Below are 27,755 nucleotides of genomic sequence, written 5' to 3'. Positions count from 1 at the left end.
GACACACACCACGCTAATGATTCCTGGGAAAAAGATACAGACATACATACCACACTAGCTATGAATGTCATGGAGTTGCACTGCGGCATACACGTACTCAATGGTTCTTAGGAAAAAACTACAGAGACGCATGCCGCGTGTCCTGGAGAATGCCATGAAATCAGACAGGGGCATACAGGGGCATGCACATACTTAAGGATTCTTAGGAAATAAATACCACACTATCTGGAGAATTCAATGGCAACACAGGGGCATGAGTAACCCATTACATGCTGAAGAATTAGACACTTGTAATCTACTACACCACACACATCCCCGAGCACAAAAAAACAAACAACTGGTTTGTCTACCTCTTGGACTTCTGTGCCATCAGAGTGCAATACAAATGGTACCCCCAAACCCTGCCCCTCCATTTTCTTACATCCATTTCACTGCATTTGAATGTGGGATACTTAACTACATTACACCATGGTAAATGGGAGGAAGATACAGGGTAATATAGGGGTATGGGCTAAAGTGGAAAAAGTACAGGAGTATGAGGGATTGGCCGCCACGAAACTGGGATCCATATGTTATGTTATGTGATGTTATTTTGCATTTGTATAGCGCCTTATGTGCCATTTGTATGATCTCAAGGTGCTGGTAGGTTGAATGCCCTCGGGAACCGCAGTTCAAGTCATTTGAGAGAGTCGTAAAGTGCGTGGGCGCACCAGGTATGTGTGCAGCAGGTGTGGTTGTTGCATGATAGCTGCTTCTTAGCAGTAGGTGTGGTGCTGAGGAGATCAGTTGAATGTGTTCAGTCTGGAGGGTTGACAACCAGACTGAATTATAGCTGCGTTAGGCCTGAGGAGATGCCTAAGCTAGCCGGAGTGTGCTCAGCTAGCTGTGTTTTATTAGGATGATGGGTCATGTTAGTAGGAGAACAGCTTTACCGAATGTGTCATAGTACTGTGGTGTTCTAGTTGAATGGTAGTGTATAGGAGAGAGTAAGCGTAGTAGTGTGATATTGTGGTAATCAGTGAAGTGTTTGAAATCAGGCACAATCTACCTACTAAACACAGTGACGCTATTAGGGTACATTCAATGTTGTTGGGGATACTATCTTAATTCAACTCTAATACAGTGACTCTAATAGGGGATGCTCTAGGTTGAACTTTAACACAGTGACGCTATTGGGGTACACTCATTAATGTTGGGAATACCGTCTAGGTTCAACATTAACGCAGAAATGCTACAAGGGTGCGCTTTCTAAGTTCAGCTTTAACACAGTGACGCTATTAGGGCACACTTTCTAAGTTCAATTTTAACACAGTGACGCTATTAGGGAACACTTTCTAAGTTCAATTTTAACACAGTGACGCTATTAGGGAACAATTTCTAAGATTAACATTAACACAGTGATGCTATTAGGGCACACTCTCTAGATTCAACATTAACACAGTGTCGATTTTAAGGCACATTTATTAGATTCAATTTCAACATGGTGACGCTATTGGGGCAACCTTTCTAAGTTCAACTTTAACACAGTGATGCAATTAGGCACAATTTTTAAGATTAACTTTAAAACAGTGACACTATTAGGGCAGGTACGCTCTCTAGGTTCAACATTAACACAGCGATGCAATTAGGGCACACTTTTAGATTCAGCTTTCTCATGGTGACACTTTCTTGATTCCACTTTATCACACTGATGTCATTGGGCACACTCAATGATGTTGAGAATACCGTCTAGCTTCCATATTAGCACAGTGACACTATTAGGACACACTTTCTAGATTCAGTTTTCACACATTGACACTATTAGGGCACATGCTATTTATCAGAATTGTGTCTAAGTGCGGCACATGCCACAATTCACAATTAAACTAAGAGTGGGACATGCCATCAATCACAATCCAACTAAGAGTGGGATATGCCATCATTCACCGTTCAGCCAAGAGTGGGACGCGCTAACATTCACAATTCCAACTAGGCGCGTGATATGTTAACAATCACAATTCAACTAAGAGTGGGATATGCTATCATTCAGCTTTCTGTGAGAGTGGGACGTGCTAACATTTATAATTCCAACCAAGAGTGGGATATGCTAACAATCACAAGAAATCACAATCTGCTGCGAGTTTAATAATGCTAAAAGGGCGCGCTTTCTAGGTTCAGCTTTAACACAGTGACGCTATTAGGGCACACTTTCTAAGTTCTACTTTAGCATAGTGACGTTATTAGGGCACACTTTTTAACTTCACCTTTAACACAGTGACGGTATAAGGGCACACTTTCTAAGTTCTACTTTAACATAGTGACGTTATTAGGGCACACTTTTTAAGTTCAACTTTAACACAGTGACGGTATTAGGGCACACTTTCTAGATTCAAACTCAACACAGTGGCGCTGTTAGGACGCACTTTTTAGGTTTAGCTCTAACACACCGACACTATTAGGCATATTCAATGATGTTGGAAATACCATCGTGATTCAGCTCTAACACACTGACCTATTAGGCATACTCAATGATGTTGGGAATACCATTGTGATTCAGCTCTAACACAGTGACGCTATTGGGGCATACTTAATTATGTTGGTAATACCGTCTAGATTCAACATTAACACAGATATGCTATAAGGGCGCACTTTCTAAGTTAAGCTTTAACACAGTGGCGCTAATATGGCACACTTTCTAGATTCAACTTTAAGATAATGACACTATTAGGGCACACACATTGATGTTGGGAATAGATTCTCGATTTAACATTAACACAGTGACGCTAATTAGGGTACACTTTCCAAGTTCAACTTTAACACAGTGACGCCACTAAGGCACGATTTCTGAGTTTAATTCTAAGATAGTGATGCTATTAGGGTGGGCACACTCTCTAGATATCATTCATTCAAGTGTGGGATATGCTATCATTCACAATTCCTTTCAGGTGTGGCACATGCTATCGTTTGCAATTCTATCTATCATTTACAGTACCAACTAAGTGAGCTATATACTACCAGTCATAATTCTGTCTAGATGAGGTACATGCTATCATTTACAATTCCATCTAAGTGTGGTACATGATATCATTCATGATTCCATTAAAGCTGGCTCTTTGTAACATTGTTGCACCTGTGGTAGTGTGAGGCTGGTTATTCTTCATCATTGTCTCTGGGAGTGGCACTAGTTAACATTGGTAAGTATGTTAGTATGTTATGCAGGACAGCATTTACAGTCCAGCCTTGAATGGATTTAGCTTGGTGGTCAAATCTCTCTAGGTGTGCATGGTGTGAGTCTGTAGAATGTCATAACACTTCATAGTGGCTTATGCCCACGAATTTGCCTAGAGGCCCACACTACTACTCACTGATTTATTTTTATTTTTAAAATGTCTACATTATTATAGCGCACAGACAGCGCAGGGGCATTGTGGCTCTCACAATGACTCTCACTGAGGCCAAAAAATGACTGGGGATGATTGTGGTCTCGTGCAGAAGGGATGTGACCTAGCAGTTCATCTGGACTGCCCCTTTTGGGGTGGGACCGGGCCTGATTTACATATGTTCTTTCCCCTTCGGTAATGGCTTGGCAGGCTGAAGACTGATGGTCCGGAGGTTTGCCGAGAGCAATTCCAGAGGTTAAGATTATTTCAAAACCTTCCAGCCATCACCTCTATTGTTTTGCTTTAATAACCCCGAGTGGGACGGGTATGCCCAGATGTGGGTCCCGTGCCTGCTGGGCCTTGAGATACTGCTACTTCTCAGTGATGAGGCCCAACAAGGCTGAAACATATCTGGGAATGCTTGTGGTCTCATGCAGAAGGGATGCAACCAAGCAGTTTGGGCTGGACTGCCCCTTTTGAGGTAGGACCAAGACGTGTTTTTATATGGTTGTTCCCCTTCTGTAATGGCTTGGCAGGCTGAAGAACGATGGTCTGGAGAGTTGCCCAGAGCAATGCCCGAGGTTAAGATTAATTCCAAACCTTCCAGCTATCATCTCTTGTTTTGCAGGAAATTGCCACAGGCACATATGCTACCTCACATGTGTAACTGGGCTCTGGAATCCATTGTTGGGGAAATCCACATGACTTTGGGGAGTAGCATAATTAACCCAATGAATTCACAGGAATTGGCCACAAGCATATGTACTACCACACATGTGGAATTGGGTACTGGCATACATATTTGTGGGAGTTGACATAGCATTGGACAGTAGCAAACAAAACCCAATTAATGCATAGGAATCAGCCACAAGCATATATACTACCACACCTGTGGAACTGGCCACTGGGATTTATGTATTGGGCATTTCGTGACATTGGACAGTGGTATACACTCAGGATTTAGCCGCAACTAAGCAAGAGCATGCTGGGAAATCCATTCTCTCGGGCAGTAGTATGCATAGCCCAATTAATACACAGAATCGGCCACAACAATGTAGGCAACTCCAACTGTGGCATCCAACACTGGCAAACATTTCCAGGGAGATCCATGACATTACACACTGGCATATCCCCGGGAATTAGCCACAAGCAAACAACAGACCCAGGGAAACCCATTCCTTCAGGCAGGGGACTACTTAACCCAATGAATGGTAGGGAATCAGCAACATGCATATATGTTTCCACCCCAGCTGTGGAATCAGACATTGGAACTCATTACGAGTCCGGCGATAGCTGCGTCGGAAAAACCGGCAGGTTGCCGCCAGACCCAGAATGAATTACCGCCTCAGTGACTGACGGAATCACCAGGCCATTACAACCCTTGTGACCCGGTATTCCGGAGGCGTAATTCCATTAATCCCATGGGGATGGGGACAATGGAAACACTGGCACCGTAAATAACGGTGCTGGTGTTTCCATTTCCATCTGCAGGCGGGGGGCATTACTCCTGCCAGGTCAGACCTGGCAGTAGTGACACCACCCGCCTGCAGAACTCATAGTCTGCCGGTCCGGAGACAATGGTGGCAGTGGTTTTACCGCCACCGTTGTTTCCGGACTGACAGGCTTGTAATGAGGCCCATTGACATATATCAGGGGGAATTCCATGACATGTGAAGGAAGTATACATAAGTCAAAGAATGTGCAGGAATCCGCAATACGAATATGTCACCGCAGGGAATCATGGGCACTGGGTTATAATTATAATGTACGTAATACCCAGAGGTTTACCAAGGTCAGACCCGGGGATCGAACCTGTGTTGCTCCACGTCATCTTGCTTCCAAGGCAAGCATGTTGCCCCTGAACTATCCTTCTGAGACAGGGGTAGACATAACTCAGGAATCAACAACAAGCCAACTGCAGCACCTGTCAAAAGTCATTTCATCTGGCATGACATATGAAACCCATGAATGCTCAGGCATCAAACAAGCAAACAAGCCGGGGACCTATGTAACACATCAGTTGAGAAATACTTACAACGCAGCCAGTGGAGTCCACTTTCCGGTCCGACACACATTTGAAATTACGCAAGCAGCCGCCATTATTGCGGGAGCAGTCTCTGACGGGCCCGAAGGAAGACAAGAGGTCATCGATAGACTCGAAGTAGGTTGACAGCATTGCTTCTTCCCTTGGAGAAAAGGACGAAGGGTTAATGTTCAGCAGAGCATAGAGAAGGCCTACAAACAAGGCAGGCAGGCTCAGTGTGGCAACTGCACTGTCATGCAGAAATGGCTAGACACGTGCACCTTCCCGGCAGTCACGCAGACCAAGGAACTCAGAGTCACCAGCATAATCTCTAAGGCATAATTAAACAGTCACACAGGCACACACAGGCACAATTAAATGCACACTAACGGGCATAATGAAACACAGTGCCCAACACAGTGTCACGCATAATGAGAATCACAGTAACACAGACGATTGCACAGCCATAATCACACACTTGCAAGCACATCATCATAGACACCATTGAACACACAGTGAAAAATATAGTGAGAGGAAAAGGAAACAGAGTCTAATCAGACACATAGAAGGGCATTTGCATTTCTTGACGAAGAGAGAAGAGCATTTTATACCAAATAACCAGACTCTATGCACAGGCAGGGACAATAAAGCAGAATGCTACGCTAGGACATTTTCATACTGTGCAACATCAGTGCCATATTGTGCTTCCACCTGGAGTGTACAGACCATAGTCCGCTACCGATCAAAGATCAAGGTTGCCGAAAATGAGGGTACATTTGAAGGTGTATGAAGGGGAGGTGAATATTTGAGTGGGGACAGTTCCAGAGAGATAAATAGGTAGTACTGAAAAGAGTGGGCCTAATTTGCGACGTGCTTAAGCGGGCCTATACAGCCCGTTGCCTTCTATTGCTTGGGTGTACCTGTGATTTCAGCCCCCAAAGCAAACTCCAGAATAGTAATTCTGAGACTGCCAAGCCTAGTGGCCATGAGGGGCCAGGATGAGAAAAGACTCTGTAAAAGGCGGATGCGGACCGAGGCCACCAGCATCAGTAGAGAGACATTGTATCAGGTGTTTGTTCCTCTGTCTGCAGTGGGTATCTGGCAACCTGTTGTGTGAAAATGTTCTAGTGATGTGAGCAGGTCTCTGACACAGGGGTGGTCAGGATTGCAGTCTTCCACAATGCCTGGGTGTGCTTGTTAGCATGAGTGTCATTGTTCGTCTGGGTGTGTTGAAACAACGCACAAAGAAACAGGAAACCACACGGTTCTATGTTAGAACACCGCATTAGTGCTGATTGTGGGTAAAAACGTTACTTTTTTGTAACCAACTGTTTTATGGCAAAATGCAGGGTGTCACCCACCACCCCCTCTCTCATCTACCCTTCGCCCCCTTTTCTATATACCTAGGCCCCAATCCCCATATACCTGGTGGTAAAAAAAAAAAAAAGTATAGATGGTTCGGACAAACAAAGTCATGCTTTTATTCACGACCATGGTGTTGAGTACCTATTTGCAGATCTTGCTGACACCTCGCCGACAAGCGACACCATGAGTTTTTCCGTTCCACTTTCGCCTATGTCACTGGTCACCAAAGTACGTCCTTCAATAGTTCGATCCTTTATGGGGAACACCCTAAGTGGGCCGGGATGGGCTAGGTTTTCCATCGCCCGCTTGGCTGATTGAATGTGGGCTATCGCATATCTTCCACTTTTACCAATTTTATTCTGCGCGTGTCTGGGACCCGCTGCTCCTGCCGGTAACGTCTTATGGACTTTTCAGCCACTCAGATGGTGATGACGCGCAGATTTCATTTAGGTCTCAGCCAGTGGTGGAGGTAGTCAACCTGGGCTCTTACATCATTGGCAAAGGGTGGGGGGCTGGATTAAAGTAAACTGTCTGAAGATGTACAAAGATGTAGTAAAAAAATTGTGCGGCTCGGATGGGCCTCCAAACTAACACTCAACCTCCAGATAAATGCAACTACAGGAGCTATGCTCTGCCGCAGTCTTAAACATGTCCACCCTTCATTTAAAAACATCAGGCCTGCAGCAACAAGTTATAGGTGAATCCATCACTTTTCCTCTGAAAATCTGTGGTTTTACTGTGCAGTAATTCCGCCGGTGGTAAATCCGCCGAAAATGATAATTTGGCAGTGCTGGAAAAGTGACGGTAGTGAGGCCCCTTGATTGCTCCTGCTAAATAGGCACAGTTACCAACTTGAGAATGGGCTCCGTGCAACAGCTAATATTCAGGCCTGGCTACTGGACTACTACCATAACTGCAGCTAGCCCACAACGCAACGAGGAGGCACATTTGGAGTGTGAACAATTCGGGTAGTAGCTGGATGCGAGTTGGTGCAGTATCTTTGGAGCATGTTTTGGACGGTGGTTTGAAGCATGATTTTAAATCTTCGAGACTTAAATCCAGACCAGCTGAGAGTAAGGAAACTAGCTATGATGTGTTGAGAATGTAGTTACCCGCTGCACTTGAGCACCAATTGCAAACACGTCTTGTGAAGCCAGACTTAGCAGTGTCATTGATTTCCAGTCAATGTTTGCCACAGTATTTGCATTATGATGCAACATATCCTGGTGCAAATAGGCATTGATAGAATGGAAAGAAAGCTTTTTTACATTAGGCCAATGTTTGCCCTACCTATTATTTCCCTTGCAACGAGGCAGAAGATTCTGTAATTTAGCCACAGATCTATGTACACTATGGATGCAGCCCCCGGGCAGTGACCCTTAAGCAGAGTCCTATGTGCTCGGCTGAAACTGTTAAACCACTCCAATTGCTTTACTTGAACATAATGATGCTGACCAGTGGCTCGTGCTCACTCACCAAAGGATGTTATGTTATGTTACTGTTATTTGTCAAGCGCACGTACACCCGAAGGCATCATGGGGTGAAAAGAGGGAGTGAAGGGTGGAGACACCGAGGCGATACTATTTGAAAAGCAGGGTTTTCAGCTTCTGCCGAAATGCGAGATGGTCGATCGTTTCAGACAGGGAAAGAGGCAGATTGTTCCACCCTTTAGCGGCCGCTGCCGAGAATGAGTGGCCACCTTTGCGGGTGAGTCTAAAGCGAGGTACCATCACCCGACAGGCCCCTTGAGAACGGAAGGCATGAGTAGGCAGGTAACAGGGGAATTTGGCTTGCAGGTATTCAGCTCCGGTGCCACAGAAGGCCCTGTGCACCAAGCACATGGATTTGAACATAATCCGCTGAGCAACGGGAAGCCAATGCAGTTGACGTAGCAGAGGGGTCATGTGGGCACCAAATGGTGGATGGATGATTGATCTGGCCGCAGCATTCTGAAGTAGTTATAGCCGTCCCATCAGGTGGGCAGGTTGGGCCAGATAGAGTGAGTTGCAGTAATCCAACACACTCAAGACCAAGGACGCAACCACAGGTGCCTGGTTTACAGCCGGGATGAAAGGGAGAACCTTTCGGAGGATCCAGAGTTTAAAATGACTGGATTTGCATACCGCACTGACCTGTTCATCCATGGTCAGTGTGGCCGAGATCCGCACAGCAAGATTACGCACGGATGAAACAGGTGTAGGAAGAGGACCGAGGCAAGGGGGCCAGAAATCACCAGTCCAGAATAGGTGCGGACTGGGGGTGCCCACAGTAAGAACCTCAGTTTTACTTCCGTTTGGTTTCAACCAATTCTGTGACATCCATATTCCTAGTTCTTCAAGGCAGTGTCTGAGATGAGATGCCATTTCAGATTTAGTTAGATCAAGACGGACCAGGATCTGGGTATCGTTCATGTACGAGTATAAGCAGAACTCATGTGCCGCAATGAAGAGCAGGAGATATCATATAGATATTAAATACGATAGGGGATAATGCCGATCCCTGAGGGACTCCCCAAGAGAGAATAGCAGGGGCAGAGCGGAAGGGAGGAAGAGAGACTGAATGAGAGCGATCCGCAAGGAATGCAGTGAACCAGTTCAGCACTTGGCCATTAATCCCAGGCTCAGAGAGCTGGGCGATAAGAAGAGCGTGGTCAACGGTGTCGAAGGCAGCCGAGAGGTCTAGTAATGGGACTGACCCAACACCGCCCTGATCAACCATACACAAGTTAATGAATACATTGGACCGGATTTACGGGTCCCCGTTCTTTGCACCAGGGGTGCCACTAATGTGTGCCGGCCCCTCCGTTCAATGTTTATCCATTTTGCAAGAGGATGTCAAAGGAACATGGAAATTCAGGGAGACAGGGTTTTCTGTGTTACATTTGCAACAAATACAAAATGGATAGATCCCCCAGCTTTGAACAGCTGTAAACAAAACGTGTGGAATCCATAGGAATGAAACACATCTCTGCCGGCATGAGAATCAGTATCTGGCGGTGATACTCCCGCAGTGGAAGGGGCTCACAGGGTTCTAAAATAGATTTGTATCCTGAACTTCATTTGTCAAATACTGGAAAATCACCCGAAGTAGTAAAGGGGGCTTTAAACCATGCACAGACCATTTACACATGGATTCAACGTCTCCTCTAGCACTCCAGGAAGATTTGGAATGAAGCCCATTCGCTGTATTGGGCACTGTCTAAAACGTTAAAGAAGGTCTTCAGAAGGATGAAGAAAGGGGGGCATGTGATAAGGGGAGAAGGAACCTTTCTCAAATTCTCTGCTCAAGCAGCAAAGTACAAACCTTCTGGGAGGAAGTTCTGGAACGAGTTTCAAGGGTCTGCAACCTAAGTGGTGCAATATGTTTAGGACTACAACTGCCACCTGCCCCAGCCAGCGTAGTCAATGTTGAGGGATCATGGGAGATATAGTCCAAAATATCTGGCAAGCCACAGGTTGCAGACCCTTGCTACACATAGATGGGGGCTGCCAACTATGAACTCTTCCTGATAGTCTTCAGCTTCTGCAAAGTTCTGGAAAACATCCTGGGGTTATGGAGTTCTTGTTTTCCCGACTCACTCTTGCAGCTGAATAAATAATGTGAAGCACCATTCTTAGCTATGCATGAGAACATGCTGCATGAATGAGGCTAATACAACAATTATTTCAAAACGAATGCAAGAGGTTCTTAGAGTTATGTGATTATAAAGTATTTTCTAGTTTATCTCCCCTACAAATTGTGAAACTCTGTAAGGGCAGAAATTATGCGTAGAATAGATTCCTGCCATGCTTGTCTCTGTGGTGCCAGTAAATTTAATTTACACAAACTTAAGTTCTTCAAAACGATGCGGTTCGTATTGTAAAGCATGTCCCTAGAAGAGGGCCTGTTCCATGCTTTAGGAAGGACCTTCACTGGCTCCCGATTCCAGTGAGAATCACGTTTAAATGAACACCCTAGTTCATATATGTGTTTTTGGCCAGGCCCCACGCTACCTGACAGAATGCGTGAAGCTGCAACAATACCCATGTGCAACCAGATCTGCAGAACATACAGACTGATCTGCCCTTGAGTTAAGCGGACAAGGGGCGGGGGAGGAGGGGTGGGCGTTCTTTTCCCGTGCATTTGACTAAGGCTTGGAATTCACATGGGCCAATAGCCGCACGGAACAGTGTGTTTCGCAAGAGGCTGAAGACCCTGCTCTTTGCATAGTTAGTTTTGTTTCTGCCTTACGATTTCCCTGCTCTTTGACCTGTTCTGTGAGATTTTGTGTTGTTTTTGTGTTCATACCTGCACTTTGATGCCTGTGGGCTTACGCGCTATATACATTTGCAAACATAATCATGAATTTAAACAAAGTTGTCTGAATGTTGCATGCTTGACTGCGGCCTATGGCATTCTAACGTCTATTGAGTTTTTGTTGTAAATTGCCCTTGTTAGTCAACAATCTTGATTCCAGCAGTTTGCTTAATTGATTAAGATTTTAGTGTCAGATTTATGATGACATTTTGAGTAATATTGTGATTAATAACCTTTTTGCACAACATTTGAATTTCCTGTTACCCTTAATTATTTTGCAACTTATTCAGTCGAACTATGACAAATGGTGCCAATAAATAGTTTAAATGTATAAATAAAGTAATACCTCCTCCTGTGGCTGTGTTGAGAAAAGCCTTGCAGTCATGACCCCTTTAATCCAGATTGCCTAATTCACAGACTGTTGTTGGGGCATTCCCCAGCATATGTCCATGTGAATATCTGGTTTCGCAGTCCAGCTCACGCCAACTCCTTCTGTAATTTGGCTCTTCTGCAATTTCTTTTTTTTCCTTACAACGAGGATGTATTAGGAGGAGGGGTTCATGGGGAAATGGGCATCCAGTACAGAGTAACCTACATTTTAAATTCAACTCTTGCAGCAGAACCCCTTCACAGCCTCTTATTCCTCCCTCCTCTTTGCCTGCCCCCCCCCCCCATGCCTCCCCTGCCCCTGGCTCTCTCACCGATAGAGGTTAAATGATGACCAGGCGGTCCCTAACAAAGAATAGATTCAGAAAAAAATGTTGATACCCACTGTTTTTCTGCTTCTGCCAGCTGTCCCAATTCTCACCTCTCCTAACCTTCCCTTCCCAGCCCCCCCTCCAACTCCTCCACTCTTTCATCTCTCTGACCGCCTGCAGCTCTCCCATTACAACCCCTGCCCCATCTCTCAACCCCTCAAACTCTTCATGCTCTCCAACCGCTCCCGCATCACTCACCCATCCATAGCCTGATTCATGGAATTATTTGCGTGAAAAACGCAGATTTCCGCGCCTTTCTGCCCGAAAATCCTCATACTTCAAACAGGGATTTTCGGGCAGAAAGGCACGCAAATCTGCGTTTTTCACGCAAATAATTCCACGAATCAGGGGCCCAATCTTTTACTTGTCTCTCTCCATACCACTCCCTTCCAGCATGACCATGGCCCTCATTCCGAGATTGGAGGTAGCCATGGCGCTATTTGCGCCATGGCTGCCTCCAATACCGGGTCTGGCACCGGTCTGGTTGAATGGGGACCTACCGGGACATTCTGACCTGTGCGGACCCGGTAAATCCCCATTCAACCAACCATTCCCCATTCCCATTTGAGCTCCCAAAGGCTCAATGGGAATGGGGAAGGCGCTAATAACAGGCCCGCAAATAGCAGGCCCGTTATTAGCGCCCTGGTCCCTTAGCGGGACCCGTAAAGGACGTGTGGTCAGACCACGTCCTTTACAGTTCCCGCTAAGGCACCTCGGAATTGGGCGGTAAGGGATTATCGGCACCGGTCTCCTTACCGTTGCCCGGTATCCCTTACCGCCCAACTCATAATGACCCCCCATTTCTCAGTACTATATTCTTTCACTGCAGCTCTATCATGTTGACCACTTCCTTCAAATTGGCTGCCACAAGCTCCGGCTCTATCATATCGCCCACCATCACCAGCGCTCCCTTTGCTTCTCTGTATAGGCTAACATGCCCCATGTCATTAGTGCAATGTCCTTCAAGTAAATGCTTTCTTTGCATTATCCGGCTTGTTGTCCTGGATGTACAATGTGCAAAGACAAAATACAATTCCCAGAATGCAAAGAGAAATACTCCGCTGCAAGACCGAAGGGTCAAGGCAATAAGGTTCGGAGTTTTTTTTAAACATCTGGCAGCTGCTCTGGGCAACCCTCCTGACCATCGTTTTTCAACCTGCCAAGCCCTTACAGAAGGGGAAGACCATATGCAACTCAAAGGCATTTGGAAATGGATTAGGTGAATTGCGCTTTATTTTGCCGAAGTTACTGAGCTACAAATTGATGAGCAACTGATTTAAAGTCCTTCAGATATCTTTAGAGATGTGTTTAATTTTTGATAAGATTAGCCGACACATGTTTCGACCTTGATCGTCTTCAAGGCCTTCCTCCTACTTGTTACATTGGGGATTCCATAGAATGTCTGTAGAAAATGCTACGAACTGTTGAAGTTGAGTAGAAAATGCAACAAGAGTTGTAACGATGAACCCTATCCCAGGTGTATCCTATATGTGTTCAGTCGTGTGCATCAGCATTAGGTGATTGCCAAATGTGGCTTTGCGATATTTTCCTATTAGGTGGTTTTCAGTCTGTCTGCCTAACTGGGCGATTCACCTAATCCAATTCCAAATACCTTTGATAAATCTTTCAAAGCTCCAGTTGGGTGCACTTTGTGGAGTGGTGGACGCAGCCTCTAACCATCAAAAATAACCAAAGTGGTTAATACCACACTGGCATATTTTTCGAACCCAAACGGCATACAATTTTCCCATATGCAACTCAAGCCTGGCCCCACCCCAGAAGTGTCATTCGAGCTCTAACTTTTAGGCCATTCCTCCTGCACGAGACCGAAGGCAACTCCAGGCATGGGCCGGCCTGATTACGCATCATCAGTCAGGTGTAGCCTGGGCCTCTAGGCACAGCTGGCTCGGGACCCATGACTGGGCAGACATGTCCCACTCCCCCTAATATGGTGCCTCAAACAATGCAGTGGGGCCCAAAAATAACAGGTCAGACTACATCACCCAAGAAACATTGATGTTGAAAACATCTTCCCTACACACCGGACATAGAACAGCAAAAGGAGTAACACATACATAGGGCCTCATTACGAATAGGACGGTAAGGGATACCGGCACTGGTAAGGAGACCAGTGCCGGTAATCCCTTACCGCCCTATTACGAGTTCCCTAAGTGGGTCCCTCTTTAACGCCTGGTCTGACCAGGCGTTATGGACGGGACCCGTTAAGGGAAATCAGAGCCAATAATGGTACCGCAAATTGCGGTACCTTTATTAGCTACCTCCCCATTCCCATTGAGCCCTACGGGGGCTCAAATGGGAATGGGGAATGTTTTTTTCAATGGGGACTTACCGGTCCCGCAAAGGTCGGACTACACCGATAAGTCCCCATTGAACGAGACCGGTGCCGGTACTGTTATTGGAGGCAGTCATGGCGCAAATAGTGCCATGACTACCTCCAATCTCGGAATGAGGCCCATAGTCTGCAGATACACACTCTTAAGTTACAGCAAGCAGGAGAAAAGCCAACTGTGCCGGGTTTTCTATAGTCAGACGTGTTTCCTCTAGTCATATCATATTAATAATACTGCTTTCATAACTTAGGGCCTGATTCACTGCCAACACAAACCCTGATTCATGGTACCGTGCAAAGTGTATTTTTGCCGGGCAAAGTCCGGGCGGCAAAGCCATTTTGTACTGCAACAATGACTATGCACCGACTTTGCATTGACTTTGCACTGCAATAATACACTTTGCACAGTTCCATGAATCAGGGTTTGTGTCGGCAATGCAAAGTCACTTTTCAGCAGTGCAAAATCACTTTGAACCGGGCAAATAGTCCATGAATCGTCTTCGGCATACAATCCCATTAAAATTGATACCATGTTGCTCTTAGCTTTCGCCTTTTCACTACAAAACTGAAAATAATAACGTTACTATAAGCCTTTAGTTTATTCTTACAAACAATGAAAAATGATTGAAGTTAAGTGTGAATTTATTGCTGTGTTCTGGAGTCATGTGTTGTTCAGAAATCCAGCGTCTGTAAGCACGCTTGCTTAAGGATGTTCTGAAGTGACTTTTTTTCAGTGCGGTGTGCTACAAAACCCCATTCAAAAAATACCATAGTGTTTATTACACTTTATAGCAACAGATAACCCATTGCAATACCTTTCAGAGAGAGGTTTTAGAAATGGCAGTTTTAAATTCCTTTAATGTGACAGCAATTGAGATAACACAGCGAATGGGCTTCTGACCAAGGCAGTGCTCTACACATACAGGCGGTTGGCTTCTGCCACCTCTTGGAGCAAAAACGAAAGAAAACTGGTGGCAGCTAAGTGTGCCTCGCCCTTAGATTTGAGAAAAATGGCAACACGAAAAAACAGAAGTGATATTTTTAAAGAACTCAGTTAATATACTGAATATTTAGCGGGGGAAGAAAAATAATACGGTATCCTGGGCAAATACATGACTTTTATAGGAAGTGTTTGAGAAAAAAAAGATGACTGGGACGCATGAAATTATCAGGAAAGCCTACAAGCAAAATAGATACCATTATGACAAATAGGGGTGACAGAAAAGCAATTCGAAGCATAAATACGCTGTTTGAACACCACCGTTTACACCTCAGCGCAGCAGTCGGCTTTCATTGCAAAAGATAATACCCAAGGAACGCTTACATCTCCTTGCTGACACAGTTAGTAAAATGCAAAACACATTCCCCCAGAGATACCTGCAAAAAATGCAAACAATAGGCACTAACTCAACAGAATCATCGTCCTGACAAACTCCGACGGAAGAACGGAACACATATTAAACAAACAATTACTGAAACCAAGGCATCAAGACGTGACCTACATCCTGGCCCAGCGTGGCGCCTACAGGAGGTAAGAGATACAATTATGACTGCCAACAAGCGCATTAATAAAATATCCATGAGAGTGGGGAATACACGGTGGAATAATACATTGTGTCCCAACTGAGGAAGCCAGCGTTGGACTCGGAGGTGCCAGCAAATCGTAGGCCTATACCCAACTTGCCATTGTCTGGGCAAGTGTAACGCCTAGAGATGAGCGGGGTCTATTCTATACCCTCCATTAGCACCCGGGGTAGGAGGAGCAACCAGGTTAGGTTGCAATTAGTTTGCTTGGATCGTGGGCTGAATCCCACGATCCATGCCCACATTCCAAGCAACTTGACGGCTGCTTTCCCCACTCCGCCACATTCCCCTCACCCTCCCTTCCCGTCCTCTTCAACTTCCCGTCCACCCACTTACTTGATGCCATCAGGAGCGGCGGTAGCGCCATCGCCACCGCTGTTGATGTCGCTCTGTCTTCCTGCTGGCCAGCATGGAAATTAAAGAGGCACTCCGCTTGTAGCCCTGTCTTCCAGCTGAGGGGCGGCCATCTTTCATCAGTTTTTTTTGTACGAATGAGGCGCCCCGTTAATTCATACAAATGACATGGCCATCAGCACCCCAGGTTACCAGATTGACAACCCTGGCTGTTAAGAGCAATAATCACCATTCCACACTGGAACGAGTGCTAACAGCACCAGGGAACCTCATTAAAGGCCCTCGCTATGCTTGGCCCAATTAACTCGGGCCCCAGGCCATTACCAGCCGGTGCAGCGGGTGATCATTGCTTAATCATCGGAATGCTGACAAGAGTTCCATCCCATGGGTTCTCTTCCCAAAAGACCCAATGCACCATTCAGGATTTTTTGCTAGGTGGGCAAATGCCTTAATGCGTATTCCTGCTACCCAGATTCTATTACGTTCACATTAGTCTACACATGGCTATGCATGGCTATGCCAACGTAGGGGTAGACTGACTCAAGCCCCCACAGCATCACTAAATACCTTTCTTCTTTTTTTACCGTTTACCAAATATATGCTGCTGGTGCCCCGCTGAATTTTCCACCACCAATTTTATCTACTGTTCATTGATATGTCCACTGCCTGTGTTATTTGGCATAGACTTAGGGTACCATTTTGAATTAGGTAGTGTTTTCTGTGAAATAACACTAAACTCAAACAACGTTAGTGCATGCAGTAATGGGAAGGGCCCGCGTGATTTAGAGGCATGCAGACCATTCTTTGGAGTGTTGTAGGAATGTCCTGGCGACAAATGGTATTACCGCATGTGGTAGCACATTCATGTGGTAATTACCTCTACATAAAACCCCGAAGTGTAAGTAGCAGCCGGAATCCTCATGACACGCCCCCATGCAAAGCAGATCTAGCCACACAAAGTGATGTAATTTGAACCCACCCCAAAGTGACATCACGGGAAGCGATTGAACACGACCTTTCACCCCTTGACAAAACAGGAAATGACATCACATAGCATTGTTCCTAAATACACTACAACAGATATGGTTACGACATCACTGTAATGTGATATATATTTCATACAAGAATGCACCACCATATCTATCGGTAATATCCGTGTCTAGAAGCCCATATTACCAAATGACTGTGAATGCAGACATCTACAACCAAATGATAAAGATGTGTTATTATATAGCTCTTACACTCTTTATAGAGAACAAATATACATACAATATCACCCAACCTGTGTTGGTACTCATTTATCGACCTCAAAAGGATGAAAGGCTGAATTGGCCTTGCCGGGATTTGAACCTGCAGACCACACACACATTGCAGCAGCAATCGCTCAACCCACTGAGCTATTTTACCAGCTATAAATATTGTACCAGCTGGAGGAAAATAGAAATTACATGTCTGAATGTTCTCAAAGTCAGAAAGCAAATTACACTCTGTAGTGGACACCATCAATCTGGCAACTGAGATTTAACAGCAGTTCAGTTCATCTCCAGTTCTGGTACAAAGGTGGCCACATGTCAAGCCTGTGTGGACCTACTTTTCAGGCTTCAGATGTTGCCAAAATACATACCATTTGGAGGGTTCATAACTGTGTATTAAAACGTTTAAAGCAGTGCAGGCAAAGCAGCACACTCACACAGCATCCCGTGCTCTGGGCACTCATTACCTCATACATGCAAACAAACATCCTTAACAGCATGAAAGGGAGATAGGAAAGATAGACACATTACAATAAAGCATTCATTGTGACACAATGAAATCAAGGGCCACTTTATATGGTATGGTCAAACATGTCTACACTGTACACAAGCTTTTAGGCACAAGGATTTTGTCAAGTGACCGAGGACACCGAGATGGAATGTCTTGCGATAATTGTAACAGAGACAACTGCACACAAAAAATGCTATAACTGCAGCTTGCGAAAATCAAAATACACAGTCCTAAATGTAAGCTTATTCTACTCTACATGCTTTTTGGAAGTTGTTGTCTGCATTGTGAATTTGAGTTGTCTTAGAACAGACTAAATTAGTGACTCACCTCCTGAAGTGTGCCTGAAATAAACCTTTAATGAGTCTAGCAATTATTGTATAGAATCCCAGGCAGAATACAATATGTGTTATTCCTATTCTTTCTAATTTAGGTTCACTGCTCAAAGTGCTACACTTGTGGGATACTCTGTTTTTTAAGAGACCTAAAAAAGAAAGCAGCCACTCCAAAAACAAAGAGCCAGATGGTGCGGCCACAGCTCAGGATCTTCCATAATTCTTTTTTTTTTTAATAACTTTTTTTAGGGGTTGCAAGAGAGACCACTGGAGTAGCAAAGAAGACCACAGGGTCTGGCACCACCCTCCCCCCCAAATAACGTGCCTGCCCTTAGATCCCCCTCTGCTGTACCCCGTACCACCACAAAGATGGCTTATTCATCACTGCTTTAGAATGACTTGATTTTGAACGCAAATGTTATTCTGCTTCTGTTTTCCATAGTTTTGTATTTTATGCAGTTGGGGTTAATGAGCTCATCGTCGTGAATCTGCAAGCTTATTCCTTGCTTGTTTCTTTTTTTGCATTTATAAAGTGCTTTCGCCAAAGTGCTGTACAGTTGAATTGCATAAACATTGACAAATTCATGAAAACAAAGGGTAATCGACATGAAGCTGTAACTTAGTGTTGTCAAGAAGATTAAAGATAAGCATAAAGGTAAAGCGACAAGACGGCACATAGACGCGGTGGGGAATTCGATAGTTTAGGAGCAAGAGGAAAAAACGAACAGAATCAGGATTGAGCACAGGGAGGACGGAGAATGGCCAGAAGAAAAAGGGACGAGGAATGACTCGCCCACGGGAGAAAAAAAACATATAGTGAAGGCGAGATAAGGAGGTGCAATGCCTTTGAGTCATTTGAAAGCAATACATGAAAAGCAAACTGGAGGCGGGAAGGACAAGACATCCAATGACAATCCACCATAGAAGGAGAGATGTGAGAGTGGGGAGGAAGCAAACAGGGAAAATGAGTGGCAGAATTAAATAGGCATTCAGGGGTTTATGGTATTTGCATCCATTTTTTTTCCATCGAGGGACCTTTCCATTGAAAATTTTGCATCAAAAACATTTGCATCAAATGCTTTTTTTTAATGGGGGTCCACCTCAACCCCCAGTTTGTTCCCCTTTAACCCCCCCAAAAAAATTAACCCTTTACTCTTTAAAAAAATGCCTTCAATGCATATTTTTTTCGATGCAAATCCCTCGACATGAGCAAGAGAGGACTGGTGGGTCAAAGATGACACCAAAATTCTGAGGAGGTGAAGAAAAAGGAAGACACTTGGGGGGGGGGCAGATAGAGGGGGTGGAGGGCAATTGCATGGAGAAAGAACAGAGCAGTGGGAGGACAAGTGGTCCTTTGTGGTGCATTCGTGGTGCATTCTAAGTATTTTTGCAGTTACCATCATTTGGAGGCGGAGCTTTGCACCCGTGAGCAGCAGCAGACTCTACAAAATACCATTTCCAGCGCGGAGCACGCGCGGAGAAGTGGGAGGACAAGTGGTCCTTTGTGGTGCATTCGTGGTGCATTCTAAGTATTTTTGCAGTTACCATCATTTGGAGGCGGAGCTTTGCACCCGTGAGCAGCAGCAGACTCTACGAAATACCATTTCCAGCGCGGAGCGCGCGCAGAGAAGTGGGAGGACAAGTGGCCCTTTGTGGTCACTTGTGGACGGCGGTGGACTGCGGAGGACAATATCCTAGAACCTGGGCGTGGACTCGTCAAAGGGATATTTGAAGAGTGGTAAGGCAAATACTGTTTGTTGACACCGAGGCAGCGTCCCGGTTGAGAGAGGGGAGAGGGTATTCCACCCCTCAGATTCCGCCCGAGGCTTCACTACGCACTGTGGGTGGTTACTCTCTCTGACTTTTCAGGGACATCACATAAAGTATTTGTCTACGAGGTATCACTTACGATATTCTAACTGTACATCAAGGTGAGCCCGGTAACTATGGCTAAACCTAAAACAGGGAACACAAGATACAATCTACGTAAAGGCAATGGGGGAAAAGGGGAGAAACAACCTTTAAAGTCAACAATAAAGGCTTCCACAAATGGAGACTGTGTCCCACCAGGAAAAGGAACCATCCCGGCCTTGTTTGGGCATGGGCTACCCAAACCCATTACAGGGAAGGATTTGGTGGATCCTGAAATAGAGACTCTCTCCCCCCCACACAATAGCAGTGGGGTGCTTGACTCCACCAACTACTAAGACATCGACAACAACTCACTGTTGGATCTCTGTATTTCGATTCAAAAATCAATGGCAACTTTAAATGAACAGCCTGCTCATGTTGGGAAAAGCCCAATTATGGTGGAAGCCCAGGTTATGAGACCCGCCCAAGATAATCATCAAAAAATCAGTGTGACTTCTAACTCAAAGCACACGGACAATTCGATCTCTGACTTATCTGGCATCCTTCCTACTCAGTCCATTCCTACATTCTCCATCGAGCCAACATTGGGTCGATTATCGGCTTCCCCTGGCCTCTTCATCGACCCAGAAGAGCTGGAGCATACGGATGAGGAGCATAAGGGGTTGACGGAAGATCCCAATGGTGTGGCAATAAGTGAGCTACAGGCTTCTATGGCGTCAGTACAATTTGCGCTGAAAATTTTATTAAAGCTGTGTGGGAGGATCCACACAAACACAATGATTCAGCTTAGACTACCAAACCCCTCGGGTTGTTTAGATCTAGCCCCATCAACACCGTCTGTAATAGAAGAAGTTTCAATCCCTGTGGGCCCAAGGGACAAAGCAAATTCTGTAGTGCCTGAGGAAGTCGCTACGGTTGTCCCTTTGACCAAAAAGCAACGCAGACATCAGAAGCAGGAGGCGACTAAAAACGTCGTAGTAGAAATTGCCTCTCCCTTACCAGCCACTATCCCGCCAGTGGCGCGTACAAAAAAGAGCAAAAAAAGGGGGCGGAAAGCGAAGAAACGTGCCAGAAGAGGGGCGGGATCCCTATCTGGCTGGATTATCCCAGATCCTGTACAAGAAGCTGAGAGTGCGGCCCAGGATGTTACGGACTCCGCAATGTCGATTAGCATTATTGGAGAATCCACTAAATGCTCGTCACCCGTGCGAAACGGGGAAAGTAAGGGGGAAGAGTTTTTCACATCCCCCCCATAGATGAAGCTGAAGATCAAGAGGATATTCAAGCAAGTAAAATCTGCATAATTAAAAACCTGAACCAGAAAAAGAGAGATTTATGGTTGACAAGAACTGAAGTTCTAGCCAAACTCCACTTAATTCCTCAGCTGCGTGTAATACGCTCGGAAGATTTCCTCTTTGTCGAACCATTGGAGGTGCGTAACCCTAACGTCTCGGCCCTTCACTGCTGTGTTCTAGCCTCAGCTCAGCTGATCCGGTCGCACAAGAAATCCCTAAAACTGATTGGTGTGGAGGTGGATGCGAACAAAGATACGGAAGATCCATCCCTCCCCAGCAAGGATTATGTGGTACCTAAAAACAAGGCTGGTATACCCCCTCAACCATCCACCGAGAAGGTCCAATTAGCTGATATCCAGAAGACTCTGAAATGGCTAGCGGACTCATTGCCCATGGTGTTGCAGCAGCCATGAGATTTTAGTATGCTGAGCTGGAACACTCATGGCTACCAGCACCTTCTTTCTGATAAGGGCTCGTTGGCTCTTATAATTGAACACTCAATCATTCTACTGCAAGAAACTTGGCTGACATCTGTCATAGATATAGATGGATACAGGACATATCACACTCTGGCGAAGAAGGGAGAAAGGGGGCGTCCGTTTGGGGGCCTATCCATTGCAGTGAGGAACAAGATCTCGAGCAGACAGATTCCAGTTTTTAACTGCGACTATATTTGTGCTGTGGAAGTGACGCCTAATATAAGATCGCCTAGCGACAGAATGCTATTTGTTAACATTTACAACCCTCCAGGAGCAAGGATAAGAGAACTTATTCAAGACATCCTCCATGATCTCCTTGTTGAATGGAGAATGACCAATGAAAAGTTTCTTTTTATTATTGCCGGGGACCTAAATTGCCATATAAATTGTGGTGGAGGTACCGGCAATAATCCCTATCTGTCCAGGAATAGTCTCTGGGACCTCCCGTCCACCGACAAGGAGGGGGAGGGCTGGTTGGGTTTCTTCGGCTGTTGGGACCTAGAGATAATTAATGGTCGGACTAAAAGTGACAGGCCTGGTAAGACTACTTGGAATAACGGAAGATCGGGGAGTACTCTTGATTACATCTTCACTAGCGGGGAGGTTGCCTCAATTGTGTACGATATGTTGGTAAAAGAATGTGAATGGAGTGACCATGACCCTCTGATCCTGACTATGGGAGTGACTATCCCTAGGGGGGCAGAGGTAAACTTGGGACAACTGACTTGTAATCACTCCTTAAATCGCATCTCTTGGTCGGATAAGAACATAGCTAATGCCTCTAGAGCAACTGCAAGATTGGGCCCAGAAATGATTGACCAACTTAATCGTATGTCACCAAGGCAAATTGAAAAATGGATTAGCGATTTTTCGGGTGAGCATGGCGCCCGTAAAGCGCAAATGGTGGCGGGGAAGATCCCGAAAGAGGCTAATTATGACAGGGCCATTAGAGATAGAAAGCGGAAATTGAGAAGAGATATACGTTGGACCAGAGACGGCCCGCTATCTAAAATGGCCGCTGCCATAATGACAAGGAAGTTGAAAAAGGAATATCGATGGTGGCTGATATTACATAAGAGAGCGAGAAAGCTGGCTAATTGGCAACATACTGTTAGCACTATATGCAGTAGAAATACCCGAAATATCTGGTCAGTTTTGGGGGAGGCTAAGGGGCCGAAATCATCCAATATGGTCAATCCCATATCCCAAAATGACTGGATTTCTTTTCTGGAAAAACGCAATGGTGAGGCTGATAATAACACCAGTAGCACCGCGAGGAGGAAACCTAGGGCTCCCCCTTTTGTGTCCTCCACTAAAGAAATCCAAAGTAGAATTGAAGAACTTAATCCCTCCCGAGCACCGGGTCCGAATGGTCTCTCAAATGTGGTATTGAAGTAAAATCCCCCTTTCTGGGCATGCTTGCTTAATATACTGTTTAGGAAAATCTTCCAAGAGGGTCGAATACCAACATCTTGGCAGGCAGCAATCCTTATTCCGGTGTTCAAAAAAGGAAATAGAACGGAACCGGAAAACTACCGGCTATTATCCATGCTGGACTTCACTGGAAAGATGTTTGCTGCCCTTATACTCAGCGAACTTGTAAAATGGGTGGCAAGTGTTGGCATTCTGGACAAGTTCCGAAGCGGCTTCAGAGCAGGCTACTCTACCACCCACAATTTGTTCATAATGAATGCACTTAGAACTAAAGCCTTGAAACACCATTATCCGCCAATATATGCACTTTTCATTGATTTCAGGGCCGCTTTTGACTCAGTGAATCGATCCCTTTTGTGGGAGAAGCTAAGGAGATTTGGCTGCCCTGAAACTCTATTGTACTACCTAGAACTTCTTCATTCAGATAACACGGTGCAGGTGCGTCTGGATAACTGCGGGACAATGACCAATCCCATACCCCAGACCAGAGGGGTGAAGCAGGGGTGTGTTACAGCCCCTACTTTGTATAACCTATTTGTGTCTGATGCACCAGATTGCCTACAGGGAGTCAATAACTGCCCCCCTAAAATCGGCTCTTGCCATTGCCCCATGCTTGCCTATGCCGACGACCTGGTGATATTAGACCACACCTTTAGTGGACTGGTTAGATCGGCTAAGCAATTATGGACCTACGCTGAGACTAATGAACTTGTAATTAACATCAATAAAACAAATTTGATTTTGTTCTCGGCAGGGAGAGTCGCTAGACCCCGCATGATGATTGGGATGACCGAAATCGACTATACCCTTAGTTATAAATATTTAGGTGTTGAGTTTGATCATAAGGGCAATTACCTCACCTGTATTCAACTGCGGAAAACTAAAGCGGCACAATTGACAGCACTTATCTATAAATTCACGCGAGAACGTAGTGGGTTCTCGATATGGGCGGCTCGCCAATTATATATCCAATGCCTAGTTCCGATGGTTACCTATGGTTTAGATCCTCTCTATAATATGAATTTGGGATGGCTACAGCTTATAGAGGGTATCTTTTGGAAGAAAATGTTGGGTCTCTCCCAATGTATACCCATGGCTGTGATCAGACTTGAACTGGGAATCAGCTCTCTCAGGGCCATAGTGCTAAAAAAGCGGATGGAATTCTATATTCGCCTTAAGAATGAACCGACAAACGATCTTCTGAGATGCATTAGTAAGGATATGGAAATAGGCAAATTGGAAAGCTATGAACATCAGCTGATTAAATTGTGCGATGAAGTGGGATGGCAACCGGAGTGGGGTTGTGATAATGAATGTCTGTTCAATAAGTTTGGGCAGCGACTCAGGCCCAGGGACTGGCAATGTAACTATGTCCATCTTGAAGGCCTGAAAACCTACAACTTTATCACATATGTTCTATACACCTTTATGAAGCCACAGCCATATTTAAATCTATGCCCGTCGGATGAACTGAGGCGTTTTATCCTACTCCTTCGCATTAATCATTTACCATTATTGGCTTCCAGGGGTCAGGAGAAGGGTCTAGTTAAAATTGATAGGTTCTGTAGAATATGTGATCTCCCTGAGGAACCTGAAACCGCACAACATGTTTTTACATTGTGTACGATGACGATAGTCAGCCGCATTAGACATCTGGGCGGATTTGTTCATAACAAAGAATACATTGAACAAACAGAATTCTGGACACAGTGTGTCAATACCCGCAACCCTAAATTACACATGGCACTATTTCAGGTCTGGCGGGATGTTAAGGTCTGTATAAAACATAGTCCCAGAGGGTCCCTTGGTTTAATGTAGTAGAGACCGTTTGGTTGCTTATGCTGTATAGATCAATGGCTACAGTCACGATAAGAGTTATTGTCCGAATACGACGACAATTATGCCTAGGGGGCTGTATGGTTTTTATTTATTAATTTGTTATCCTATGTCATTCATTATTCGTTTTCCTCTGTCATTTTATTTATTAACTTGTTTTAGATTTGCACATAGAACATGGTATGTTTAGTGGATTTTAAGATTTTAAGATGATCTTCTTTTTCTTTGTATATTTATTTTCCTTTCATTTGTATGGTTATTATGTGTAAAGTTTGTACTTGTGTACTAAACTATATCACATTAATAATAATAAATAAATAATCTTAGTTTTGGTAGAAGTGAGATGGAGAGAATGAGAGAGCATCCATTGCCTGGCAGCAGCAAGGTCTTAAGAGAAGGACTTGTGAAGTTGGTCAGACAGGGAATAGAATGAATAATAGATCTGGGCGACATCAGCAGTGATTGACTGGCCTATAGGGAACTCGGGAGAATTCCCGGTAGGCCTCTGCAGCCTGGGCCTCTTTTGTGTAGGATTTCCACATTTTCCCTTAGGAAATGGGCTTGCGGAAAATGTGCAATTTGGGTCACTTTCAAAATGATTTGGACATCAGCATGGCAATGGCACTGAACACCAATGAGTGCATAATACAAGAGTGAGTAATAGCATAAAAAGAGACGACTCCAGGACCAGGAAGGTGACTTCTGGTACACAAACGAGAAAAGGGAGAGAGCAAGGAGAGTCGCCGGAAAGAGGACGGGTCTGAGAGATCAGAGGAGAACCAGGAAAGAGCTGAACCATACCTACCCAGAGAAGAAAAGAAGGTTTAGAAGGGGAGGTGGGTAGAGGGAAGGAAGTGTGTGATGTGCCGACGAGCAGTTTCAGTGCAGAGAGCAGAATGGAAGCCTGATTGTAGTGGAGGCAACAGACAATTGGAATGGAAACAGGGGATCATTGGAAACAATGAGAAGTCTCAAGAAGCTTAGAAAGAAAAGGAAGAAGCCAGTAATTAGAAGCAAAAGAAGGATCTGACACAAATGATTTGTTAAGGATTGCACGAATAGCATCATGGATAAAGAAAGAGGGGCAGATATTATTTGAGGCAGACGAAAAGAAACGGAAGGTTTGTTGAAAAATTAGAGCTGAGAAAAGTGGATTCAACGGAACAGCTGTAGGGTCAGAAAGCTGAAGCAAAAGACTGGGGAAACTTCAGAAATGGGAATAAAGCTGGGACATTATGATAGGGTAGCAGAGGGGGGGATACGGCAGAGAAGGGGAGACAGGCGAGAATGTTAAGAAGTAAAATCAGAAGTGGAAAGGGAGGAGTGAAACATTCGGGTCAGGAGGGGGAGAAGACCGGAGCTTCTTAAGAAGGGAGAGTAGAAAAGGCTGCGGGAAAGACACGTTCTGAGAGATCGATACTACCTTACCTGGATGGGGCAGGGGACGGGTCACCAACAAAGCCCTGACCCTTTTCCTCTTACATCCCCATCCCTACCCTCCGCTACACACTTCCCAATGACCCATACTGTTCATTCTACGTTCTTTAATCATTTTAAAATGTATGTTAAAGAACTCCATGTTCTGGAACATGTGTTTTGAAGTTTCGATTTATTCAAATGTTTGTGTGAAAACTATAACTTGGCATTATGTTCATAGTGACAATGTGAGCACGCGATATCAATAGTGACATCATTGTGGGTCGGCCAGTCTACCACTCACGTGGGCGCAATGTCCAACGGGAATAAACATAGTCCAGGGGGGCAAACAATGACCCACATCCGGGACTTTAAATGAGGAACAGAGGAGTTAATTGTTTTGGATACATATGCGAAATAGTGTATTTAAAAGCACACTGGGGGCAATATGCTTGATTAAAACGAGCAGATGCACATTCAGTAACGGGGGCCACAGCAGGCCAGCACAGTGCTCCGCGCTGCTCTCTTGTGCACCCTTCGGGCACTGCCCCATGGGCCAGTCCCAGCCTCTGTGCTTGCCCAAGCTGTGGACTCTCACTGCAGCTGGGTCTCTGTGTCGCTCAGTGACCTTGTGTGCTTTGTGAAGGGGCTCTTGGCTAGTGTCTGACGGTCAGTGTGTAGATCCACGTGTCTGTCTGTGTCAGTTTCAGCCTCTGCTCACATCTGTGATGGTAGTTGGGTAATTTTGTGTTTAGTGTGTGTGTGAGAGAGAGCTAAGCTATTTGTCAGTCTAACTAAGTGAAGGTGTTTGAATGTGTGCCTATATATTAATGCAGCTATGTGCACGTGTCAGTTTGTATAGAAACAATTGCTGTGTTCATCTGTGTGCATTTTTGCCAGTTTACGTCAGCGTGCGTTTGTTATTAGTGCTGGCCAGTGTGTGTATTAGTGCCAGTGTGCATATTGGTGCTTATTGTGTGAGTCTATTTGGTAATGTAAGTGTGAGTCAGTATTGATTTTGAGTGTTGTGTGGGTGTGTGCATAGATAGAGGTTAGTCTGTCTGTGCTTGAATGTATTGCTGTGTGTGTATCATTGTCTACATGCCTGTTTCTGTGTGTTTCCGTTGTCCAGTATTTTATGTTGTTGTGATGCACCGAGTTCAGAGTACCTGCGTCTGTGCGCGCTTGTGTAACACTGCCTGTTTGTCCGAACGGGTGTGTTTGTAATTTGTATTAGT

The 27,755-nt window shown here is 45.1% G+C and overlaps 1 protein-coding gene across 2 annotated transcripts in view; it reads right to left on the bottom strand.

Annotated features, from left to right (window-relative positions):
- ASTN2 (astrotactin 2) overlaps nucleotides 1-27,755 on the bottom strand; it is a 3,972,579-nt gene that overhangs the window by 1,858,912 nt on the left and 2,085,912 nt on the right. For both annotated transcript variants that reach the window (XM_069609664.1, XM_069609663.1), the window contains exon 11: nucleotides 5,395-5,545. In XM_069609664.1, coding sequence (XP_069465765.1) covers nucleotides 5,395-5,545 — 151 coding nt within the window. The remainder of the gene's footprint in view (nucleotides 1-5,394; nucleotides 5,546-27,755) is intronic.

The sequence above is a fragment of the Ambystoma mexicanum genome, chromosome 8 (genome assembly GCF_040938575.1).
Source record: "Ambystoma mexicanum isolate Mex_15411 chromosome 8, UKY_AmexF1_1, whole genome shotgun sequence".
Lineage (NCBI taxonomy): Eukaryota > Metazoa > Chordata > Amphibia > Caudata > Ambystomatidae > Ambystoma > Ambystoma mexicanum.
The sequence above is the reverse complement of the archived record's forward strand: the minus strand, read 5'-3'. Positions and strand labels throughout refer to the sequence as shown.